The sequence below is a fragment of the Bombyx mori genome, chromosome 12 (assembly GCF_030269925.1).
Source record: "Bombyx mori chromosome 12, ASM3026992v2".
Taxonomy (NCBI): Eukaryota; Metazoa; Arthropoda; class Insecta; order Lepidoptera; family Bombycidae; genus Bombyx; species Bombyx mori.
The window spans coordinates 13,662,326-13,686,125 of record NC_085118.1 but is presented as its reverse complement, the minus strand read 5'-3'; the positions used below and the strand labels follow the sequence as shown (position 1 = coordinate 13,686,125).

Sequence of the window (23,800 nt, the reverse complement as noted above, 5' to 3'; positions counted from 1 at the left end):
AAAAATAGAACTACTATTGCTTTCTTGTCATTCGAGCACTTATTCAAGGGCTCATTGAATTTGGCCCCCTTTTTTTGATTTTGGAATTTTTTTATTTTTAATTATTTGTTCGTCATTTGTTCTTTAATGTTTGAATGTAAAAATTGTTTGTTCGATTTCGCTTATTTATAATTAATTAAACAAAGGATCACCTTTAAGTTAGGCTCCTTTAATAGATATTTTTATTTTTAACACTCAGGTTAATTAATTATGATCAATTATCATTTGTTCGACAACTATTGGTGATTGTTCGATCATAAAAACAATTAAATTCCCAATTATTAATTATTTTATATCTAACAAGCAAACCATCACCTCAAGCCTACATTGCGCATGCGCCGGTTTTGTCAGTCAGCTGGCAATGGCCGTACTTACTAGCGTTTTGTTAACAAGTGCGTTTATACTGTTTAATTATTTCTTATGTAGATCAAAAAAATATTGAGAACTTCAACAATATTTCAACAAAAAAAATGGTTTTAAGGGATTTTGTGACCTGGTAACTGAGACCTTTAAGTCATGTCTTATTTTAATTTATATTCATATTTTTATGAAAAATGATATTTTGGAGTGAAATGAAATGAAGATGATTAATTTGAGACATTAATCAACTGGGATTAAATTAAATGAAATGAAATGAGATGATATGGGATGAAATATAATCTCAGTAAAATGGTGGTCATTTACTAGGTAAGATTTTTTTAGTGGACTTTTTGCAGGATCGCGAGTAGTTACGTCCAGCGGCTTTATTTCATTTTTCCACATTTGTGCACTTTCACAGATATTAAATAGTTAATAAACCACCATTATTACACATTTAAACCCGAAGAAACACTAAATAGACAAAATAAAACAAATCACACAACTTCACTCCTCGCGTTCCCGCCAAAAAGTCCATTTGTCAAAGACGATATTAGCACCATAGATAATAAGCATAGATTATACACTTAATATATTGATAATAAATCCACATAATAGTAAGTAAATCTATTGTGCTTGTGGGGATGTTGGTGATCTTAATCATATTTTCTTTGTCTGCCCTTTGAATGACGTTTTTTCCTTCTATAATCATCTCGTCTCCATCCGTGTTCCATTTCCTACTTCTATCAAAGCTCTTCTTTCATGTTCTAATTCTGATATATATACAGCTTTATCTATGTTCCTGTTAAATAATAATTTGAAATTATAAATCCTTATATTTGTACTATCATAGTAATCCTTTTTTTTATTTTTTTTATTGCTTAGATGGGTGGACGAGCTCACAGCCCACCTGGTGTTAAGTGGTTACTGGAGCCCATAGACATCCACAACGTAAACGCGCCACCCACCTTGAGATATAAGTTCCTATCTGATCCTATCTGATCCTTTTTCAATGGGGTTGGCCGGTTAAAGCTTTTCTCAGATGTCGCCAGCGTAGCTTGTTCCCTTGTCACAGAGAGCCGCCATTTTGTGTGTTTTGCGTTCGTGATATTTCGGCATTTTGTGACTTTGATACGGTTCTTATTACTTTCTAAGTAGTGCTAAACAGTTTTACAACATGTATTCCAACTGGATATTTAAAGACTTAAAGGAGGAGTTGAGAAAACGTGGTGCATCTTTACGAGGAAAAAAGTGGATTTTGTCGAAAGGTACAATGTTGATGTTTTATTTTAACTTATAAAACTTCTCTCAAACTGTTTCCGGTAGCTATAATAATAATAATATTAAATTGTGTACCTTAGGAACTTTATTCCTTGTAGCATGTGCAAAAAGAATTGCTCATATTACACACATTACCTACCAACTAATGTATTAATTTACTTTTTTCAGATTAGAGCTATATGACCAAAATTTTAATTTAGAAACAAAATGAAAAAATTGCTCTAGCAAAATATGCTAATATATATGATTTCCTAGTGGAGCCATGTGGCATTTTCATTAGCCAAGAGCGCCCATATCTTGCTGCATCTCCTGATGGTGTGTTGGGCGAAGAAACTATAATTGAAGTGAAATGTCCATACGCTAGCCGAAAACATGAAATAAATATAACAACGGTTCCTTACTTAGAACAATGTAACGGGATATTGTCTCTAAAAAAAACCCTGCCCATATTATTATCAAATCCAAGGGCAGTTATACTGCTCAGGCAAAACATACTGTGATTTGGTCATTTACACCTACAAGGACATCAAAGTGATTTATGTTGAAAAAGACAATAATTTTATAAATAATATGTTAAATAAATTGGATATCTTTTATGAAAATATTTTCAAAGAAGCATTGTATGGAAAATATCTGTATTATAACTATACACACTTGTCGAAATAAAAAATCAGGAATATTTTTCATTATTTTTATTGACAATTCCTTCTCTAAAATTACATAACATTACACATATGAAATTAATCGTTCTATGTGAACCCTTTGACTAGCTAATTTTTGATCTATCGTTAACTGAACACCTGGGATTTGTGATTTACCTTTTAAAGATGGGATATTTATACTAATTCATTTAGAGGCAAACAGATCCTGTACATTAAAACCTCTGTCTGCCATAATACTATCTCCAGAATCACAAATCTGCAGCAGCTTACTTCGTTCTACTATCTGTCGATCACTTGCAGAACCAGCGTAGACGTTTGAAACATATGATAATAATCCCCCTGGTGAAGCTCCTACCAAAAATTTCAAGGTATTTTTATGTTTATAAGAACTAAATGACGCTTTTTGAGCATCAGGTTGACTAGGCTTCTGTATGCCTATTTCAGTCCCATCTATAATCACCCTTGTGTAGGGATAATGTGTTTTAAAACAATTAGGCATATAATAATTTACTAAGCTGCGGCTAGGCCAAATGTCAATTAGGTTCTAGATATCACTGACAAAATTTATCCATGTTACAACAAAATTAGACACTTCAGTTTTACTTACACCGAAAATTTTACTTAATTCAAAATCTATTGTGTTTCTTCTAAGCTTAATTAGTAACATTAAAAATTGATCTTCTATTGATATGCCGACCACTCTACTCCAGCGATACCTTATATCATTTGACATTGGCAAAAGTGTGATTAAAACTAATGAAAACTTAGATGTTGTTTCCAACCCGGTGTAGTATTACACTGTCTCATCGTCTGCAAGTAATAGCTCTGTGGTACTATATCTTCACAGTATTGAGAAGTGTTGGGCAGGCTAAAAAGCTGTTTTTTAAGGTTACGAGTTTGTAACTTTTGTTCTTTATTTTTTGTTTCTTCAGAAACTGGTTTCATATTCCATGAAAATATAGATGGTACAGCACCTTTCTTCAGATATTAATGTTAATGTTTGACACCTACAACACAAAGAAAAACATTTAAAATATACTATCACAAGGAAACCTGACCATAGTTTCTAAATATTTGTTATTACAATGGATGCAGCGATTTAGATAGAACTTTAGAATAGTAACAGCTGATAATGAACAACAGCTCATGAGGAATGTGTTTCCTTCAGTCTGCTTTTGTGTTTGTTAAAAGGTTCCTTACAGCATAAATCTACTTGCAAAATATGTTAGCAAGTAATACTGTGCCTAACTAATTATTGTTGGATTTTTTTAATAAGAGAACAAAGATGTGTGCTACACCTAGTCATGCATTATAAATATTTGACAGAAAGAAGCATACCTGTGTATTTACTAATGTTTTCTTAGTCAGATTCCACAAAGTGTTTACGACATAACCTCGAACTTTTTGTGGGAGTACTTTTTTCGCGTCAAATGGCCTTTAACCACAGTCTTCCAATTTTCTTGTCCTTCGGGAATTGATGTACTCCAATTTCTGAGCATATTGGCACAAAACAACGCGTCATTGTGCTTAAAATAATTTCTAATCAAAAATTCCAATACAAATATTGAATGTTATGGGAACAATGCACACAAGCGCCACTTTGACAGTTGCCAACCCCATTCCGTGAGTAATGTCCTTTTAAATCGTGATAAACGTTTCCCTGCTTTTGTCAATGGCATATTCGCAAACCGCGCGACGCCAAATTAAAAAAAAAAGGAAATGTGTAATGCAAAAACCGGGGGCTTCAATTTTGTTTCACTTTATTACAACATAGATTCCAGTGGATTCTAATTATAAATTTAACGTTTCAAATTTAACAATTGGATTCGTACGGATCTCAGGTAAACATTCATTTGTGCCTATTAAATTTATTTCATTCAAGAACAACTTTAAAAAAGTTTGTCTTGTTTTAAAAATTAATAATTTAATATTTAGGAGCGAAATGGATGATCCCTTCGTGTCATGCCCTTACAATCCAATTCACCGCGTACCAAGATCACGGCTGCAGCGCCATATTGTCAAATGTGAATGGATAAACCCAACAATGATTGCGTGCCCTTACAACGCAACACACAGGTATACCCAGGAAGACATGAAGTTTCACGTATTGAACTGCCCTTCTAAGACCTCTATATTTCCGATAGAGAAGCCTCCAAAAACAGTAGCCTCGATCACCACTCCCAAGATAATATTGCAGAAAGAATATTTACCAGAAACTGACCCAAACCATGAAATTTGGGATGACTGATTCATTAGTTCTTATATAGATAAATATGGAAAACTATTTGATCTAACTATATAAACATACTGCTGAGTATATTGTAATCCACAGATTTGTAGTACAATTAACAATTTAATTTCAAAAAAGTATTTATATATCAATAAGTGCAGAAGGGCACATGTTTTTTTATATTTACTGTTGTCTATCTGAATATTATTTAAAAAACTTAGTGATGGTATTCATACTAGAATTATTTTTCTATATAACATTGATTATAAATTAAAATGTGAAATTTTGTTACGGTGCTGTAATATTTTGTTTTAACATAGAAATTTAAAAAAAGGTTAAGCATTTTGAGTTTTTAATGTACATTATTTTATCTGCTAATATCCGCTTTGGTGTTTCTCGAGAGTTAGTACTAATGAATGAATTAATGAAATGCATTTATTTCAGGCAACTTAAGCTCATAAAATGTCACATACAATTACATAACATCTAAATCAAAATACAATAAAATTTAAAATTACAATTTATCAGAATGACTAAAAACAAAAACAAACAAAAATGAAACTAAATCAAAATTATTAAAATTAAAATTGTCAACTACTAATATGAAATTAAAATTCATAACAGAACTGATACAATAAATAATGAAATAATGTTAACTGAGTAATCGCCACCATACTAGGGATGGACGTTTAAAATATACATCGATGTTTTTTTCGATGTGATGCATCGATCGGTCACATCGATGGTAATACGATGTATTGGGAAATACATCGATGTTTCTTATATATCGATTGTTTTAGGTTAGGCATTAATTAAAACAAAAATATGTATTAATCAGGAAATATATGTATTAAAATTAAAAATCACCGAGACAACACATTTTTTTTACATATTCCAATATTTTTTGTCAATGCTATGTAAAAACAAAAGTTTGCTTAATCTCTTCCCCTTCAGCCGGTTTCTTTGTTCAGTCATAACTAGCCCTGCCTGTGAAAAAAGTCTTTCTGAAGGGACTGACGTGCCAACTATTGTTAAATACTTAAAAGCTATTTTGTACAGCTTCGGGAATTGTATTTTGTAATCTCTCCAAATTTCTAACGGATTTTCTTTAAGTCTTCCAACAGGAGTTCGGAGATAAACGGAAAGTTCGTCAGACAAAACGTCTTCAGATTTGTTAATTTTCCAGTTACGATGCACTAACTTATGGTGATCAGTCCATAATGAAAAGGCCTCTTCATTTTTATCGGACTTGTCAGAATCGGACTCAGGTTCTTCATTGCTATGCAAATTCTTCTTCATTAAATCTTTAATTTTCGTAACAGCATTCGAACAAGCTATCGGATCATTGAAATGCATTCTTTTAAACCGTGGATCTAAAATACTTGCGATAGCCAGAGCATTCACATGTTCTATTGAACCCATTCTTTTATTTATTTCATTAATAGCAAGTTTCTGCACCTCTTTCGCTACGGGATCTTCTATAACAGCTGAAGTTATTTTAGAGAGCATGCAACGAACTAAGGGAATAATTTTACTACTTGTGCAGTATTTATCACCTGAAATTTCTTTTGTAGCCGCTTCTAAGGGTCGCAATACCATGATGACAGACGATACAGTAGATATTTCCGATGCACTCAGCATTGCAGGTGCTCTAGGGTGGCGGAAGAGAATATCATTTATGACACTACGGAGTTCTAGAAATCTTTGTAACATATAATATGTACTGTTCCAGCGAGTATCCACGCTTTGTATTAATTTTACCTCAGCTGCTCCAGCAGAAGACTCCGTAGCCGCAGCAGTAGCTTTACGTAATTCATCACTAGCAATGCAACTCTGTTTAAACCAAGTCACTATTGATTTTACTTTAGAAACAATGTTTCTCCACTCAATACATATCATTGTGCCTTCAGCCACCAAATTCAGAGTATGGGCAAAACATGGGATGTGTTTCCTTCTACCAAACGCTAATTCGATCGCCTTAACTATATTGGCTGCGTTGTCAGTAACAACAGCTGTTACATTCTCTTGATCGATTTTCCAGTCTTGACATACCTTTAAGAGAATTTCAGAAAGATAATCTGATGTATGTCTTTCATCCAATTCGTACACACCTAAGGTGACTGAATATAGTTCAATGTCTATTCCGAAATGTGCTGTGATGCCCAAAAAACTTTTCATATTCAAGGTATCCGACCAAATATCTGTTGTTAGGGTTATATCTTCTATAGAGGACAACATTTTCTTAATTGTTTCTGAAATTACTTCATATTTATCGTCCAGCCAGCGTCTTAGAGTTGTTCTACTCGGGAGCTTATATTGAGGAGCAACTGTTTTCATTAGAGTTTTGAAGCCTTCGTTTTCAACGATTGAGAATGGCTGATGGTCTTTGCAAATCATGAATAACAAACAGTTGTTCAGTTTCCTTGTCTTCGCTCCAGATTCTGAGTAAGAGGAAATATCTTTAAAAGCGGCCTGTATTGTTCTTTGGCGTTTTAAAGGTGTAACGTTTTCGTCTAAGTCTGAATCAATGGTTTCATTTACGGTTTTTGGTAACGGTGCACCGGATCTTTGACTGCCACTGCAACTTGGAACAGGTTGAAACTGAAGTACTCCATCATCCATTTTATTATAAGGCGTAACTTTGGTATCCAGATCCAGAGGATTCGATATTTCGTCTGTAGTAGTTACTGCATTGAATGTAGTTTGTTTCGGCTGAATTTCGAGATAAGCAGCCTTATGAACATTACGAATATGTCCAATTAAGTTCGTAGTGTTTCCAGCAGACTTAATTTCCTTTTGACATAGTTTGCATTTCGTTTTCTTATCGTCAATTTTGTTAAAGAACTGCCAAACGGAACTTTTTTCTTAGGTCCCATTATAACTGAAAGTAAGAAACAAAACTATATAGGACTGTTTACAGGGAATTTATAATAATACCTATTAACTGCCTAGTAGAATACAAATAAGTATAAGCCGCATTTTAATCGATAATATTAATATAGTAATTATCGATAACTTGGCATCACTACAATAGATAGTATTATTATTTCACGGTAAAAAATATAACCTTTCAATCAAATCGTATCATATTGCGAAATTAATGCATTCGTCGTAAAGTAGGTACATAATCTTCTCTTTTATATCTTAGTTATAAGCACGCGCAATATAAAACGTAAAATATAATAATTGCTTTGTACTTTTTGACAACAAAACAATGTGTCATTTCCAGTAAAGTTTCACTAGCAAAACCATTATCATTATCACTAAATACATTATTCTATTTATTAATACACATACCTGACATTCCTGTTCATAAATTAGTTTCTTTTTTAGATTTAAACAAGGCAAAAACTCGTATCGTAACAAAAACACAATATACATTTACACAGCAGAAACTCGGTCGGCCATATTGTTGTTTTGGTTTAATTAATATTGGCAGCACTGATTATAACGTTTCGTTTCTCTTTTCACTCATAGTATAGTAATCTCATAATTTGCGTACCTAATCGATGCATCGAATGAAAAACATCGATATATATTCGATGTTGAAGTATTTACAATACATCGGTTCAAGACGATGCATCGTTACTATACATCGAGTATTTTAAATAAATCGATGTATATCGTCCATCGCTACACCATACCAGTCACTGTTAGATTAATGAGAGACAGATGTTTTTTTTTTTTTTTTTTTTTTTTTTTTTTTTTTCCTACCTAAGCTGATAGCCCTAGCGGCTATTTCAGCGTAGCCTTAACTTTAGTAGGTGAGCTCACGGGGCTCAAACCTGACGATGTTGCTAACACGAACCCTAGCAAGAGTCGTGCTTCGCAGAATCTACCACCGGATCGGAAACGCGACCCACTGAGAAGATCCGGCGAGAAACTCAGTGGGCTGTGTCTGAGAGTTAATTTACTCGTCGAGCCCTTCGTCGCAAGCGACGGGTTCGACGAGAACGGTGACCGGGACAGATGTTTATTACAGCAGTGTCTTATATAGGGGCAGTCCAGTCTGTTTGCAATCATGGCTAGGACCGTGTTGGAGCTAGCCCGCACTCTGCGTACCAAGGATGCGCACCGCTTGCGTATGGTCGCATGAAAGCAATCCGTACGAGCCACTGCAAACATACCCGAGGCGCTACGAAACCGGGGCAGCCTCAACACAGCCCTGAAAGCATTATTGAACTGGACGCGGATCGTGCTGCATGCACGTTGTGTATAGTCAGCCCACAGAGTATTAATCTCCTTCAAATGAGATTTTACAGAAATATTCTGCAGCAACCAGTGTGTTGACTTTTCATTGAGCGTTGCTGATATTCATGTGTTATACAATAGCCATATCATCATACTCATTTTCTTTTAGTGGTTAATTAAACAAAAACAAGGACACTTGTTGCATCAGACATGAGGATAATGACTTGCCTTTTAAATAAGTATACTTTGTTTAATTTGTACGGAATATAATGTATAAAATATATTTTAGTCCCTAAGTTGATTTATTTATTGGATAAACATGAATATCTAAATATAAATATACATAAATAAAACATTTAAGTTTTTTTCTTTTTTTTCTTAAGTTAAGTTTCTCTTAAGTTTTTGATCCAACAGATAGGGAACGCAGAATGTTAATATTTTTCTCACATTTTTTAACAATATGATTAATATGATGACCGCCACTTAATCTAGAACCTTATACCACACCAAGCAATTTCACATTGTCTACAACCGAACTTTTTTGTTGATTGTAAGATATTGAAACATTAGGACAAGATCTGGACCGAGAGAAAACAACCACTTTGCTTTTAGGGATAGATAGGGACATACCGTGGTCTGAGAGCCAGTCTTGGAGATAGCCTATAGCTGAATTTAGGCGAGAAGAGGCCTCATCAATATTCTTAGAAGAAACGAGTGCGAGATCATCAGCATATTGTAGAACTTGACAAAAGGAATTAACCGAAAGCTTTAAATCGTACGTATAAATACTGTAAAGTAACGGGCTAAGGACTGACCCTTGGGGAAGCCCCTTCCACAGCTGTCTGGGAGAGGAAGAATAATTGGAGCACGAATAGATGCGAATCTAAGAGACAGGAGATTAAAAATTATGTTTACAATCTACATAGGAATACTCAGCTGGAGCATTTTCTGCCTGAGCACTGAAAGAAGAACATTGTCAAACGCAGATGACACGTCCAGAAAAACACCTACTAAAGACTCATTTTTAGAGAAGGAGATACGAACGTCTGTTACAAATATGCTTAAACTATCCATAGTGCTAAAACCTTTTCGGAATCCAAACTGAGATTTAGCTAATATGTTCCTATTTTCCACAATCCATTCTAAACGGTTCTTGATTAAATGTTCCAATATCTTAGCCATTGTACAGGACAAGCGATTGGCCGATAGCTAGAAGGGTCAGAGCTGGGCTTCCCAGGTTTTAAAATAGTGTGTGTGTGTGTGCAATGCTGTAACAATTCCATTGTAGGAATTTGGGTATTTTTAATAATTTTAGTAACCTCAGTAAGTTTAGATACGACATTGTTCGGTAGTTCAAGGTCCCCAAAACGGGAAAATATACTTAGTCTGGCATCGATAATATATCGATGTAGTCTGGCCATAAATACTGTTACAATTAAAAATAAACAAAATATTACATTTGAATTTGGAATCTGTCATTTTTATATGATTGCTCATTGTGTTTTCTCATTTTGGCGCCAATACATTGTACAATATTTTGCGATATTAAAATGGAGTGGGGTGATATAGAGAACCGAATCGCTGTAATTGCATTACACAAAGTAGGTATGGAGCCAAATGCAATTTTTAAAACTCTCCATACGCTTGGTATTAGTAAAATGTTTGTGTACCGGGCTTATTAAAAGGTGCAATGAGACCTCCTCTGTTTGTGACAGAAAAAGATCTGGCCGTCCACGTAGTGTTCGTACGAAAAAGGTGGTCAAAGCAGCAAGGGAAAGAATTCGAAGAAATCCTGTCCGATAGCAAAATATTTTATCTCGGGAAATGAAGATAGCGCCTAGAACCATGTCACGTATTTTAAAATATGACTTAGGACTTGCAGCCCATAAGACGTACTGGTCATTTCTTAACTGATAATTTAAAAGAGAATACGGTGGTAAAATCAAAACAACTACTGAAGCGGTACGCAAAGGGAGGTCATAGAAATTTTTTGTTTCCGGATGAGAAAATTTTTACAATTGAGCATCATTTTAACAAACAAAATGACCGTATTTATGTTCAAAGCTCTAAGGAAGCTTCCCAATTAGTCGACAGAGTGCAACGTGGGCACTATCCGACTTCAGTGATGGTTTGGTGGGGTATTAGCTATGAAGGAGTGACTGACCCATACTTTTGTGAAAAAGGTATCAAAACATCGGCACAAGTGTATCAAGATACCATTCTTGAGAAGGTAGTGAAGCCCCTTAACAACACCATGTTCAATAATCAAGAATGGTCTTTCCAGCAAGACTCGGCGCCAGGTCATAAAGCTCCGTCTACGCAGTCTTGGTTGGAAACGAACGTTTCGGACTACATCAGAGCTGAAGACTGGCCGTCGTCTAGTCCCGATCTTAATCCGCTGGATTATGATTTATGGTCAGTTTTAGAGAGTACGGCTTGCTCTAAACGCCATGATAATTTGGAGTCCCTAAAACAATCCTTACGATTGGCAGTGAAAAAATTTCCCATGGAAAGTTTGCGTGCTTCTATTGATAACTAGCCTCAACGTTTAAAGGACTGTATTGCAGCCAATAGAGACCACTTCGAATAAACTTTTTATACTTTAAATTGTTTTATATTTATGTATTAAAGTACAGTAAGTGCGACGCCGCGACGGTACGAGACTGAATTGGATATGGCTTGGGTGTGGGGAGAATATTGGGTTAGGGCTTGGGAAGATTGAGTGGGAAAAAGGGAGGAAGAAGTACGAGAAATATCTGCAAAAGATCTTCTAACTTGAAGAAACCTGACTGATGCTTCGTTGTATAAGATATTTTCTTGTGACATTACCAGTTTGATGGATTTCTGTCTAAAATGTTCAGGACAAAATGTATCAATGGCTTTATGGCTACCAGAGCAAAACAAACAGGTAGGTATTGGAGATAAACTATTACAGTCAATACCAGAGTGAGATGTCGCACAGATTTAACAACGCGCTTTTGACCGGCATTGCGTAGCAACATGTCCAAACCCACAGCAATTATTGCATTGAATAGTTGGTAAAATATATGTCTGAACTGGGAGGGAAGTGTAAAAACAGTAATCCTTATCTGGAAGCTTTTGGCCAATAAATGTAAGAACAAGTGTCGGAGTTGGAGTCCAAATAGTAGCGTTATTTTCAGTTGACTTTTTATTCAGTCGTCGGGCTCTGATGACACGTCCAAAACCATCAGGAACTTCAATGCAAGAAACTAATTCTTCTAGGGTCCACTCTACTGGTACGCCTCTTACAATACTCATGCGGGTCACATTATAAGAAGGAATAATAGCATTGTATTTAGCTGCGGCAAGACCTGGGTGATCTAGGAAAGAATTTACGGCAAAAGCAGTTTTAAATTGGACTGAGACGCGGTTTTGGCCGATACGTTTAGCGCCGTCTTTAGCAACGTCTTTGATATCGTTGTGGTGTAAAAAGTGACCAAACTCAATGGGGCGAAGTGTAGCACTAGACGAAGACTCGCAATCTTTTCTTACTTGGATCAAAAAAGGAGCAACATCCTGATCCAAATACCGTTTTCTGTTGCCCTCATATTCTGGTAAAGTATACACAGACCGAACAGATCCGATTGCTTCCGCGACTGTATTTTTCTTTGGTGGTAAAGAGGAATAATCAGAATATGGAGGAATTTGTCTTTTTCTAAAAGTATGGATTACCTCCGTGTCCATTGGGATTGGAGAGTTAGATGGGTCAAGGATATAACCTCCCCCGGGATCGGGGGGGTCGACGCCGTTAATAATTTCACTATTTACACTAAACTACTATACTATAATACTTACAACACTTATATAAACACACAAAACTAATAATTAGATAATCAACAGGGGATAAAATTCAATAAAACACCCGAAAAATAAGTGAAAAATACGGATATGTCCAAAACACTTGCTTCACGCACTTAACCTTCGAATCCTCGAATAAAATCGACCCGGCGCGGCGGCGTCAAAACAAAGAGAAAAAAACCCACTGATTATTTACTGATTAGTGATTTCTGATTGTGATAATGCCACAATGATTAACAAATATGAATAGAAAATTAGATTAAAAAGGTACACACTACAAATCCTACATAAATACACTTCTGTTATACACTTTAGGCTCGACAATGTTTCATGTTTCATGTATTAATTTGGTGTCATATTTAAGAATTTCATTCCACTTCGTCGCTTTCGTACATTTAGTGGTAACCGCGGTCGTGACATTGTCTATTGATACGACCGTTGATGCAGATCCCAGGATACGTAATTATTTCTACATCAGATGGATGCTCCTCACTTGTTGGTTTAATGTAAGTTTATTAATTAATTCATTATTGTATTTTACTTTGGCCAATTGGTCACATAGAAATACTTTTTATATTGAACAACGAAGGGTAGGTGTAACGCATATGGTAGGCAGCTAATTGGCTCTGCCCCTGGCATTGCTGACGTCCATGGGTGACGTTAACCATTCACAATCAGGTGGGCCATATGCTCGTCTGTCTAAAGGGGCAATAAAAAAATATGTTCACGTTTTCTTTGTGATTTAGATGCTATTGTTATAATTGGCGATGATAACGTATTGGCTAGTCACTCACACTGTGCTAATACGGTGTAATTTGATAACAAATCGACAAACCACGAATCATCCAAGATTTTTTTGTTTGTTTCAAGTATGTAGGTTGCATAGGTATCTTGATAGAACTATGTTTTTTTGAAACTATGAAGCAAATGCGTTTATTTTACGGTTTATTTTAACAAATAAAAATTAAGAATAGTCTAAAAATAATGAAACACATAAATCTGCCATTACATACATCACACAGATAACACACATGAACAACACTGCAGACGTAATAATTGGATTGAGGTTCATATTAACATGTATAATCAAATAATCGCCACACCCATTTTGTAATCATTAAAAATACCTGTTAGTATTTTTTTCATTTTTCAGCTGATAATGCTTTGTTATTTGCCGATCGTCATCTATTGCGAGTGGAACAGCTGTGGACTTGGTAGCGGAGGACGGAAATGCATTCCATTACTGAAAAAGATTGCGGACGTCACGATGACCAGCGTTGTGGCACCCACAACTTTTGTGAGTTTCATCAGTCTGGCTATCGTCTGGCTATCGTAAATGCGTTTGCTAGTACATAAGTACCATGAACTCACGGTCCACGGTCTTTCAAGTTATCGACTGTAGCTGCAGCTCACATGCGCAAAACGGGTTTTTTTCCCCTACCTAATCTTTGGTAGCCTAATGGGCCATTCCAATTGCGCTTGGACCAGTAGGTGAGGTCACGGGTTCAACATGAGAGCATTGCTAACACTAGCCCTAGCAAGAGCAGTGCTTCGCTGAATTTACCACCGGATCGGAATCGCGACCCAGTTAGAAGAATCGGCGAGAAACTCAGTGGAATGTGTCTATGGGCTAGTTCGCTCGTCGAACCCTTCGTTCGACGTTCGACGAGAACGGTGCCCAGTGCTTGAAGAGCTTAAAATCACCGAGAGTGGATCCGAGAGTGGATTCGGGCGATTCGAGAACATCGTAAATGCCGCTAGCCTACCTCGGAGACACAAGCGTCAATTGCTTAACAATGAAAGCTGTCCTACGCACATCCTTTAAACCTGAATTTTTGGATTATTCATGGTATTTTTAACCCTATTGTGCGGTAGTCGTGCTCGTACTAGTCGAAATCTATAGTCAGACTCCAATGTGGTTACGTGACTCTGAGTTAGCTAAGAAGGGGGACATACCGTGTTCGCGCTTTTTTGTGACATATTTTTTTTTTTATCGCACTATCGTTGACCCCGATTTCGATATCTTCTCTCCTTTTCCATTGAAACGATGATCAGAAGACGGAAGTCACAACAGATTCCTCTACCACTCATGAGGTGTATTATTTTGGAGTTAGATAATGTTATAGAAATTTTAGAGCATTGATCTTAAAAAATGTGCCCAATATTCTTCTCAGATGGCAGATATAGTATTTTGGACGACGATGATAACCAACCCGGAGATGATGGCTCCACCGAAACTATTCGACTACCTCCCGTACTGGTGCCAGCACTCGCTGCACACCGTGTCGGCGGTCGTTGTAATCGGAGACTTGATACTGACTCCAAGGAGGAGGCCAAGGAATCTTGCACCGCGTTTCACGATTATGACAGCTTTTTATTTGTTTTATCTCATTGTGTGAGTATAAATGTTATTATTAGTGTAAAACTTTGTCAACAATCTGTATTCTGTAGGTTTTTGAAGTGAAACTTCTTTAGGTGCGTTGAGAGTTAAATTTGACTACACAGTTACAGATAGAGAGAAAAGATACAATTAGGACGAGCGAAAGTGAGAAAATAGACAGAGCGTCTCGCGAACCACTCGACCTTGGAGAGAGGGAGAAAGCGAGCTTGGTCGTTTCTCTTAAACACATTGGTTGTTTTCCAACTACAGCACAAGAGCGCATTATGCGGCATAATGCTGCATAATGCACGACGTTGAATGTTCCAACTACAGCAACGCTTCGCACAATCGAGCACTGCACTTTTTGCAAGAATAAGACAAAACTTTTTTTTTAAAGGGATTGAATGAGGCCTTGGAAAAGCGCTGGACTCGGTGTGTAGAGAGATTCGGAGACTATGTAGAAAAACAAATTATTAAGTTATCAATAGTCATTATATTCTATCTCAAAAGTACTGCTCTCGCGTGATGCGTGCAATCGATACCGCTCAGTGACAGAAAATTGACAAGTGTTTTTACTTTAAGTTGGCATTGATCGAAATTTTGTTTATATTATCGTTAGTACTCACAGGTGGGCTGAAGCCTTGGAGAGCAAGGGCGAGGCTCTTGCTGTGAGCCTTGATATCGCGAAGGCCTTCGACAGGGTCTGGCATAGGGCACTTCTATCGAAGTTACCATCTTACGGAATCCCCGAGGGTCTCTGCAAGTGGATCGCTAGCTTTTTGGATGGGCGGAGCATCACGGTCGTTGTAGACGGTGACTGTTCTGATACCATGACCATTAACGCTGGCGTTCCACAAGGTTCGGTGCTCTCCCCCACGCTTTTCATCCTGTATATCAATGACATGCTGTCTATTGATGGCATGCATTGCTATGCAGATGATAGCACGGGGGATGCGCGATATATCGGCCATCAGAGTCTCTCTCGGAGCGTGGTGCAAGAGAGACGATCAAAACTTGTGTCTGAAGTGGAGAACTCTCTGGGGCGAGTCTCCAAATGGGGTGAATCGAACTTAGTTCAATTCAACCCGTTGAAGACACAGGTTTGCGCGTTCACTGCGAAGAAGGACCCCTTTGTCATGGCGCCGCAATTCCAAGGAGTATCCCTGCAACCTTCCGAGAGTATCGGGATACTTGGGGTCGACATTTCGAGCGATGTCCAGTTTCGGAGTCATTTGGAAGGCAAAGCCAAGTTGGCGTCCAAAATGCTGGGAGTCCTCAACAGAGCGAAGCGGTACTTCACGCCTGGACAAAGACTTTTGCTTTATAAAGCACAAGTCCGGCCTCGCGTGGAGTACTGCTCCCATCTATGGGCCGGGGCTCCCAAATACCAGCTTCTTCCATTTGACTCCATACAGAGGAGGGCCGTTCGGATTGTCGATAATCCCATTCTCTCGGATCGTTTGGAGCCTCTGGGTCTGCGGAGGGACTTCGGTTCCCTCTGTATTTTGTACCGTATGTTCCATGGGGAGTGCTCTGAGGAATTGTTCGAGATGATACCAGCATCTCGTTTTTACCATCGCACCGCCCGCCACCGGAGTAGAGTTCATCCATACTACCTGGAGCCACTGCGGTCATCCACAGTGCGTTTCCAGAGATCTTTTTTGCCACGTACCATCCGGCTATGGAATGAGCTCCCCTCCACGGTGTTTCCCGAGCGCTATGACATGTCCTTCTTCAAACGAGGCTTATGGAGAGTATTAAGCGGTAGGCAGCGGCTTGGCTCTGCCCCTGGCATTGCTGAAGTCCATGGGCGACGGTAACCACTCACCATCAGGTGGGCCGTATGCCCGTCTGCCTACAAAGGCAATAAAAAAAAAACAAAAAAAAAAAGTAATATTATTTAATGTTAAAAAAATTGTAAGGCTTTCGTTTCGTCGTAGTTTCTTAGAAATAATCAATGTTAATTAAAACTGTGCTAACTTAGCGCACTCTGCTGCTCAAACAGCCGTCTGGTGTAGTGGTAAGTGACATGGTCACTACACAAGGGGGTCGCGGGTTCGAATCCCGCCAAGGGAAGATATTTGTATGATAAATATAAATGTCTTTCCAGGGTTATGGGTGTATATTAAATATATGTATGTGTATAATAAAAATATTATATTTATTTCCGTTATCTGGTACTTGTAACACAAGTTCTTTACGAACTTATCACGGGACCAGTTAACGTGGCGTGATTGTTAGTAAATATTTATATTTATTTATTTATTATTTGAAAACGAATTTACGTTCCAATTGAGCTTCAGCATAATTCGGCATTGTGCGTTACTGAGTCGCATTATGCTCTGTAATTGGAAAACTACCACTATGTTTACGGCTAGCGTCCACTAGACAACTTGTTATTAGTTTCTCGTTGCTCCTGTAGATGGCACTAATATATTAATTATAATATAATTTATTTCCAATGAAGGATTTTTTCTTTTTCTGTATATAATTTAAAATATATATAAACGGTGAAGAGGTCGTTTATCTTATACGAGTACACAGCATTGCCTATTCGAGAGAAATTTGATTTAAGGATGAAAAATGAAGAAAACCACAGTACTACACTCCGCAAAAGAAGTTTCACTTCTTTCACGTAAACTAAGTTGCATGCGCACCATTTTTTTCGATTTTATTGCTTTGTCGTTCAATCCAGCTCACGGCCCAGCTTGCGTTAAATGGTTAATGGAATCCATAGACGTTTATAACGTAAATGCCGCCACCTATCTTGAAACATGAGTTCTAAGCCTCAGTTCTAGTGTCACGGCTGATCCATCCTTCAAATCGGAACGCATTACTGCTTGGCGGCAAAAAGAGGCACCCGCTCGTGTGGGTTCACAAGACGCATTACCACCAATGGAATATAAGTAGATAAATGGTTTTACATAAACGTGATTGAGAGAAACTATTGGATATACAGGGTGTCCCAGAAAGAATGGATAATCCTGAAACATCTCATAGTAGAGCTACTGGGGACATAGTTGATATTTTCGATACTGCTGTGCGTTTCTGGAATATACAACAGCTACAAATAAATGAAATCTATAAGCTTTTTGATGTTATAATATTCTACATGGACTATATTAAGGAATATGCAGGAAATCGTACGAGTGCTAGTGCACTAGTGCTAGCTAGTGTATTTTCTTATAAAAGTTAATCTGAACTAAAATTTTAGACATGTAATTTTGTATTTTTTCTTTATTTTTAATTTGGGTACTACCTATGAAATATATCATTTTTTTTTGCATCCCCAATAGCTGTACTGTGAGGTTTTTCAGGATTATCCATTCTTTCTGGGACACCCTGTATATGTACCTTACAATCATATTAAACTAAATTTAATTGAATCCGAAAAACAATAACAACATTTTGGTTTCAGGCTATACATCAATTATCTGAACGGACAAATAGTGTATAACGCTATCGATAGTCTACCAGGCTCCAAAATAAGAACTATATCCTTGGCCGTTTACACCGGCTACGTGGTTTTCTTTTATTTACAGTGGATGTTAATAGATCTTGTGTGGAGATAGCTTCTGTGAAAATACTATAATCTGATCTACTCAGTGATTTTGTTGTTGTTTTTTGTTTTTGTGTGGCGACATCCCTAGTTACCGAAGTGCCCATCACCAGCGGCGGAACACGCCAAAATACAAGCACCACAAAGCAGCTAGCGGCGGTGTTCTTGGCGGTATCATTTAGAGCGTAATACACGCTGCGCTTTGGCGGTCGGTGCCACATGAACAAACACCGCCAACTGTTCCCATTTGTTGGCATTTCTTGACGGCGTTACACCTGCCGCGGCTTCCAGAAGGAAGACAGAAGCAACAAGTATCCCACAAAACAAGCTATCAGCTTCTTGCGCAGTGAGCCAGGGACCCCACAGCCCTGGTTGCTCCGAGGCCTGATTCGTGCCTCCGCAAGTGCTCACGATAACTCAGCACTGGCGAAAATTTAAAGACGAAAAGAGAGCACTATCTACACAGATCAAAAACAATCTGCGTATTAATTTCTTCACATTCGTTTGATTCAGGGGTCGCCAAATGGCAGACTGCGCAACCCTTTTTGTGCGGACCGCGAGAACACAGCATCTGGCACTATAGAGTACGTTATTTAATAAAAATGTATTCTCTGCATTATCTTTGTTGACGCCAATTAGAAAGAGTTCGCGGAAGACGCACGCGTTGACCGCCGCGGTGGGGAAGCGCTCGCGAGCTAAGTGTTGTGTGGACCTCAATGGTCATTTCATTTCTTAAAACGTATCCCTATCGAAAATAAATTTAAACGTATGGTAGATAGTATGTGCATGTCTGATTCCCGTAGTACAGGGCACATGGTCGGGGCTCGGATCCTGTGTAAATGTGCCTGATGTTAGCAGTCTCCTAGGCTGGACCCTGCGACCTCGCCTACACATTCGGTGGAACATATTATAGATATGAAAAAAAGTGTCCTTTTTTATTTATAGTGTAAAAGGGTGGTCGGCAGGTGGTAATGGGCTTACGCTCCGCCTGGTGTTCAATGACTGCCGAAGTCTATAGGCATTACAACATGGAAGCCATGGAGACATGAGGTCGCAGTCTCAACTGTCAACAACGGCTTTCGAACCGCAGCCCGTAGTAGTCGGTAAAAGAAAAGTTTGTTACCTAGTTAACTTTCGCCACTGTAGGTACAGGATATTGAAATATGAGTATTCTATGCGAGTGAAGTTTTTCAGTCGTTATGTAATAGATAAATATGTAGATAAAATATTTATTGTCAATTAAACTTTTTAATTACTTTCACGTATGTACGAAAAAAATTAAACACATTTTTTTTTGTAAAAAAATATAAATTTTTATTTTGTCGTTTTTAAATTTTCCGTATACATATATACAAGTTTTTTTTTTAAATATCACCATTACTAATTATATAAATCTATGCTACCTATTTTTTTTAAGTTTAACGTCTTTATTTTTAATATGATAGTTAATTCATGATAATTAATTTAAGATGATAGTATGTATATAATCTTTAAAAATACAATCAAAATTAGTCTAATACCCAAAATTTCGTCCAATCCTAATTATTTTTACGGAGGCGAATGGAAAAATAAATGAAGAAAAATAATGTTTACAATCTTAAATAATTGAAAGATTATCGCATTAACAGTTAATATGTTATATTATATTCTAATGGCTCCTGCAAGCACTTTGCAATTTAACAATGACTTAAAAAAATATCCTACTGGTCTAGTACTATATGTGCTATTAACGTAAAATAAATAAAGTGACCAACTAAACCATCTTAAAAACTAGCTAACTGTTAACACAAGTATTTGTGTACACTTCCTTCCTACAACGTATGTAGGTACACGGTCGTCAAACTTATATGAAAAGCTCAACTTATCAACTCTTACATATTAATAGCTTTGTTAGCTAGCTCTCCTACCACGGATGATAATGAAAATAGTTATCATTTTCATTCCACATTTGTAGTGGTAAATCAACGCGGTAACATCGGTAACACTCTCTGTGTGCTTAGTACCGTATGTTTGCCGCTAGGGGCGTTGTTCCAACTCCATACGTCATCATCATTATCCTGCCCTTCCCACAGTCACCTGGGGTCGGCGCAACATGTTTGCTCCTTCCATACTCTTCTATCATATACCATTTCTTCGCTCACTCCCCTCCTACCCATATCGTCTTTCACACAATCCATCCATTTCTTCTTAGGTCTACCTCTTCCTCTAAATCCTTCCACATTCATAGTTAACACTCTCTTAACAACCTCATTTTCATTTCGTCTCATCACATGTCCATACCATCCCAAACGCGCACTCCTCAGTTTCTATGTCACAGGTGCCACTTTTAGACTTCCTCTAACATACTCATTCCGTATTCTATCCATTCTCGTTACTCCACACATCCATCGCAACATTCGCATCTCTGCTGCATGCAATCGCCTTTCAACTCCTTTCATCGCCTTTCCAACTCCATACGTATTTGAGTTAATTTTTACGCTGTCGAGAACGTTAAAAAACTCGCCCTAAGCACACTGGTTCCAGCCTGCGGGATTTGAACACCGGCATATAAGCATAACTCGATGATTTCTTAATTCACACTTAAATAAATTTCATACTTAAACAATACGAATCGACGCTTGAAAGGCAGACGTGACTAAGCGACAATGCGTGAACTTTACAGTAGAGTAATTTAAAGTTGAAAAACCTGAAAAAAATTATATTTTAACGAATCTAGCTGTAGGATTGAAATGATTTTAATAGACCTAGAAATATAATTTTTGTGCGCATCGAATATGGTTATTGCCTATCATTTGTGTACAAAGTAGTTATTGTCGCTTAGTCATGTTTGCCTTTCAAGCGTCGATATGTTCTTTACTTGAAATTGGTTGTTAACTTGAGTTTCAAGAAACCGCTCCTCATACGACACTGGGAATTCTACCAAATAAGCTACAGATAATTAAAAAGAATTTCATAAATTCATTTCAATCAAGAATCGAATGTGTTTTTATTTTAATTCTATTAATATTTTTCATAATTAATTATGGGAAGTAATTAAAAGAAGATCGCTACGAAGCGTTAGTCATGATCGTTTCAAAAAAGAGTTAAAACGGTCGTTAACAGTCCGATAAAGTTAAAATTTCCCCAATTTGCCCCATCATAGACGATCGACAGGCATAAATTAAGTTTTAACTAATATCCATTTATCTTTTCGATAAACATTACATTATAAATATGACCTTAGGCATTCATTCCATATTATTGAAAATGCTTGGTCTACAGCAGCAAGTAATGTAGTTCCTCTAAATTAGTCTAAATGAATCTAAGCCAACTATTAAATCTGTAAGCCCATAATCTGTCAAGGATCTAATCTGTCGGGAGTAGGGCGCTGCTAACAAATAAACGTTTAGCTTCTGATGCAATGCGTACAACACTATTACATTCAATAAATATGTCTTCAATTGTTATATATAACGGCCGTCTGGTGTAGTGGTAAGTGACATGGTCACTACACAAGGGGGTCGCGAATCCCGCCAAGGGAAGATATTTGTATGATAAATATAAATCTCTTTTCCAGGGTTATGGATGTATATTAAATATTAAAATATATGTACGTGTATAATAAAAATCTTACATTTATTTCCGTTATCTGGTACCTGTAACACAAGTTCTTTACGAACTTATCACAGGACCAGTTAACGTGGCGTGATTGTTATTAAATATTTATTATTTATTTATTATATATTAAAGTGATCTGAAAATGTAGACGGGATAAACAAAATACTAACTTAACCTAAATAATAAGGCAAGATGGGCGTTTGTATTTCTTTTTTTATAATTTCAACATTTTAAAATTTTATTTAAAACTTAACGAACCTAAAAATGCCGGGAACGGTCATAGATAAAAAATATTATTATGACATTTCATCAGAACTCATCGCATCGATGTCTATAATTTATGTCAAGCTCTTGAAGTCATAGGTGATACACTATTTAAGCTTCAAGTACAAAACCAGCATTATTATATTTTTAGAAAATATGGTATATTTGTAGAAGATATGTTAAAACTAATTACACTCTAATACAAAAAAACATAATAAAGGCCAATCGGTTTTTAGACGAAATGAAAATTGTCTTCTTTGGTTACATACATTACGTTCGGGGATTATAAAATTGAATATGAAGCTCCAACTGTCTTTCAAATTTGGAGTTTTCTTAGAAATTAAAACATCCGAATGAGTCGACTATTATCAAAGCCGGCAATCTGACTTTTGGACAATGATTGGTAAATCAGAAAAACGAATTATTGACTTTGTATTCCATTGGCAGTCACAAAACTCTTCGGAACGACATCTTAGATAAATAACAGGTTAACTATTAACCTTTATTTAGTGCAGGTTTTGAACCGTATTCTTTGAAGGAGACGATTATATTCAAATCAATCTGTATTGACATATCAATAATTTTTTTTTGTCCAAATGCACAGATTGCCACCTTTGATAATAGACGACTCAAATATTCTTTTCGCTGCGTTTTCTTATCGTTTCCTTGTTAATATTTCTTTCATATAGCTATAATCAACCATCAATCCGATTACTATTAAATGATAACTTATATTTGATATAATAACACCTTGTATTTAATATTTTATACATATAATAAAAATGACTCAGTAAAATGGCACTCATTTTAATTTAATTTTATCTAGTTCAACCACAGACCAGATAAAAAATCAGGTCAACAAAATTAAAATACCTACCCTCAAAATACGGTTAGAAAAACAGAAATCACTAAAATATAATTTACTTTGTACAAGTTCGTACAAGTAAGAAAACCTAGAAACCGTTGCAATAATTAATTTAATACCTACTTACTTAAAATTTTCTTTATGAATTTAACATTAATTTTTTTTACATTTAACATTAATTTTGTTTTTGTCACCAACCGTAGTAAACTTAAATTCCCGTTTAAAATACGATTTTCGCCAAAAAAAAAAACACATTATTAATCTACCTACTATAATTCTAAGTATATATAAATGGCTTGAGCAAATTAGATGTCTTTATCGGACAGCGTTTAACTTCCATTTTAGGAGGAAGAAAGCTGCAATCCTTAACACGAAGACGAAGATCGTGAGCGCTAGAACGTCCCACCAGAATCTGTCCGGAGACATAGCTACTTCAGAGAGGAACTGTCTTGGGTATCTGGAATTGAAGAGAGAGAATATTAAGTTATGTATAGTTGGGTAGGGAGTCTGGAGTCCAATGCGCTGGTCGGACCAACCTCACCTCACCTCAGTCCAC

At 36.7% G+C, this 23,800-nt stretch overlaps 2 protein-coding genes, 2 long non-coding RNA genes and 1 other non-coding gene across 6 annotated transcripts in view; 2 read left to right on the top strand and 3 right to left on the bottom strand.

Moving 5' to 3' along the window:
• Window positions 1-23,800, top strand: part of LOC134199875 (uncharacterized) — a 107,741-nt gene that overhangs the window by 21,330 nt on the left and 62,611 nt on the right. The gene's annotated exons all lie outside the window — the stretch shown is intronic.
• LOC105841720 (uncharacterized) lies at window positions 2,355-3,817 on the bottom strand. The gene is made up of 2 exons (XR_001139695.4): window positions 3,678-3,817; window positions 2,355-3,346 (listed from the first exon to the last, which is right to left on the bottom strand). It is a non-coding gene; the product is annotated as an uncharacterized LOC105841720 (long non-coding RNA).
• LOC101737018 (androgen-dependent TFPI-regulating protein) lies at window positions 3,705-19,823 on the top strand. The gene is made up of 5 exons (XM_012690713.4): window positions 3,705-4,180; window positions 8,552-13,085; window positions 13,733-13,876; window positions 14,754-14,974; window positions 18,378-19,823. The coding sequence occupies exons 2-5, from the start codon at window positions 12,903-12,905 to the stop codon at window positions 18,529-18,531; spliced, it is 702 nt and encodes a 233-aa protein (XP_012546167.1). The 5' UTR covers window positions 3,705-4,180; window positions 8,552-12,902; the 3' UTR covers window positions 18,532-19,823.
• Window positions 11,677-11,773, bottom strand: Mir2754 (microRNA mir-2754). The gene has a single exon (NR_107316.1). It is a non-coding gene; the product is annotated as a microRNA mir-2754 (primary transcript).
• The window catches only part of LOC100862761 (ATP-binding cassette transporter subfamily G member Bm3), a 65,183-nt gene continuing 61,188 nt past the window's right edge, over window positions 19,806-23,800 (bottom strand). The window contains exon 11 of one of the 2 annotated variants that reach the window (XM_038014257.2): window positions 19,806-23,701. In XM_038014257.2, coding sequence (XP_037870185.1) covers window positions 23,560-23,701 — 142 coding nt within the window. In that variant the 3' untranslated portion in view covers window positions 19,806-23,559. 2 annotated transcript variants of the gene reach the window in all.

Excerpts from the sequence above, each read along its gene's own strand:
- LOC101737018 (XM_012690713.4), top strand. The coding sequence starts at position 12,903 with ATGTTTCATGTTTCATGTATTAATTTGGTGTCATATTTAAGAATTTCA. Across the intron at positions 13,877-14,753 it reads TTGTGGCACCCACAACTTTT|ATGGCAGATATAGTATTTTG; the intron begins GTGAGTTTCATC and ends TATTCTTCTCAG. Across the intron at positions 14,975-18,377 it reads TATTTGTTTTATCTCATTGT|GCTATACATCAATTATCTGA; the intron begins GTGAGTATAAAT and ends TTTTGGTTTCAG.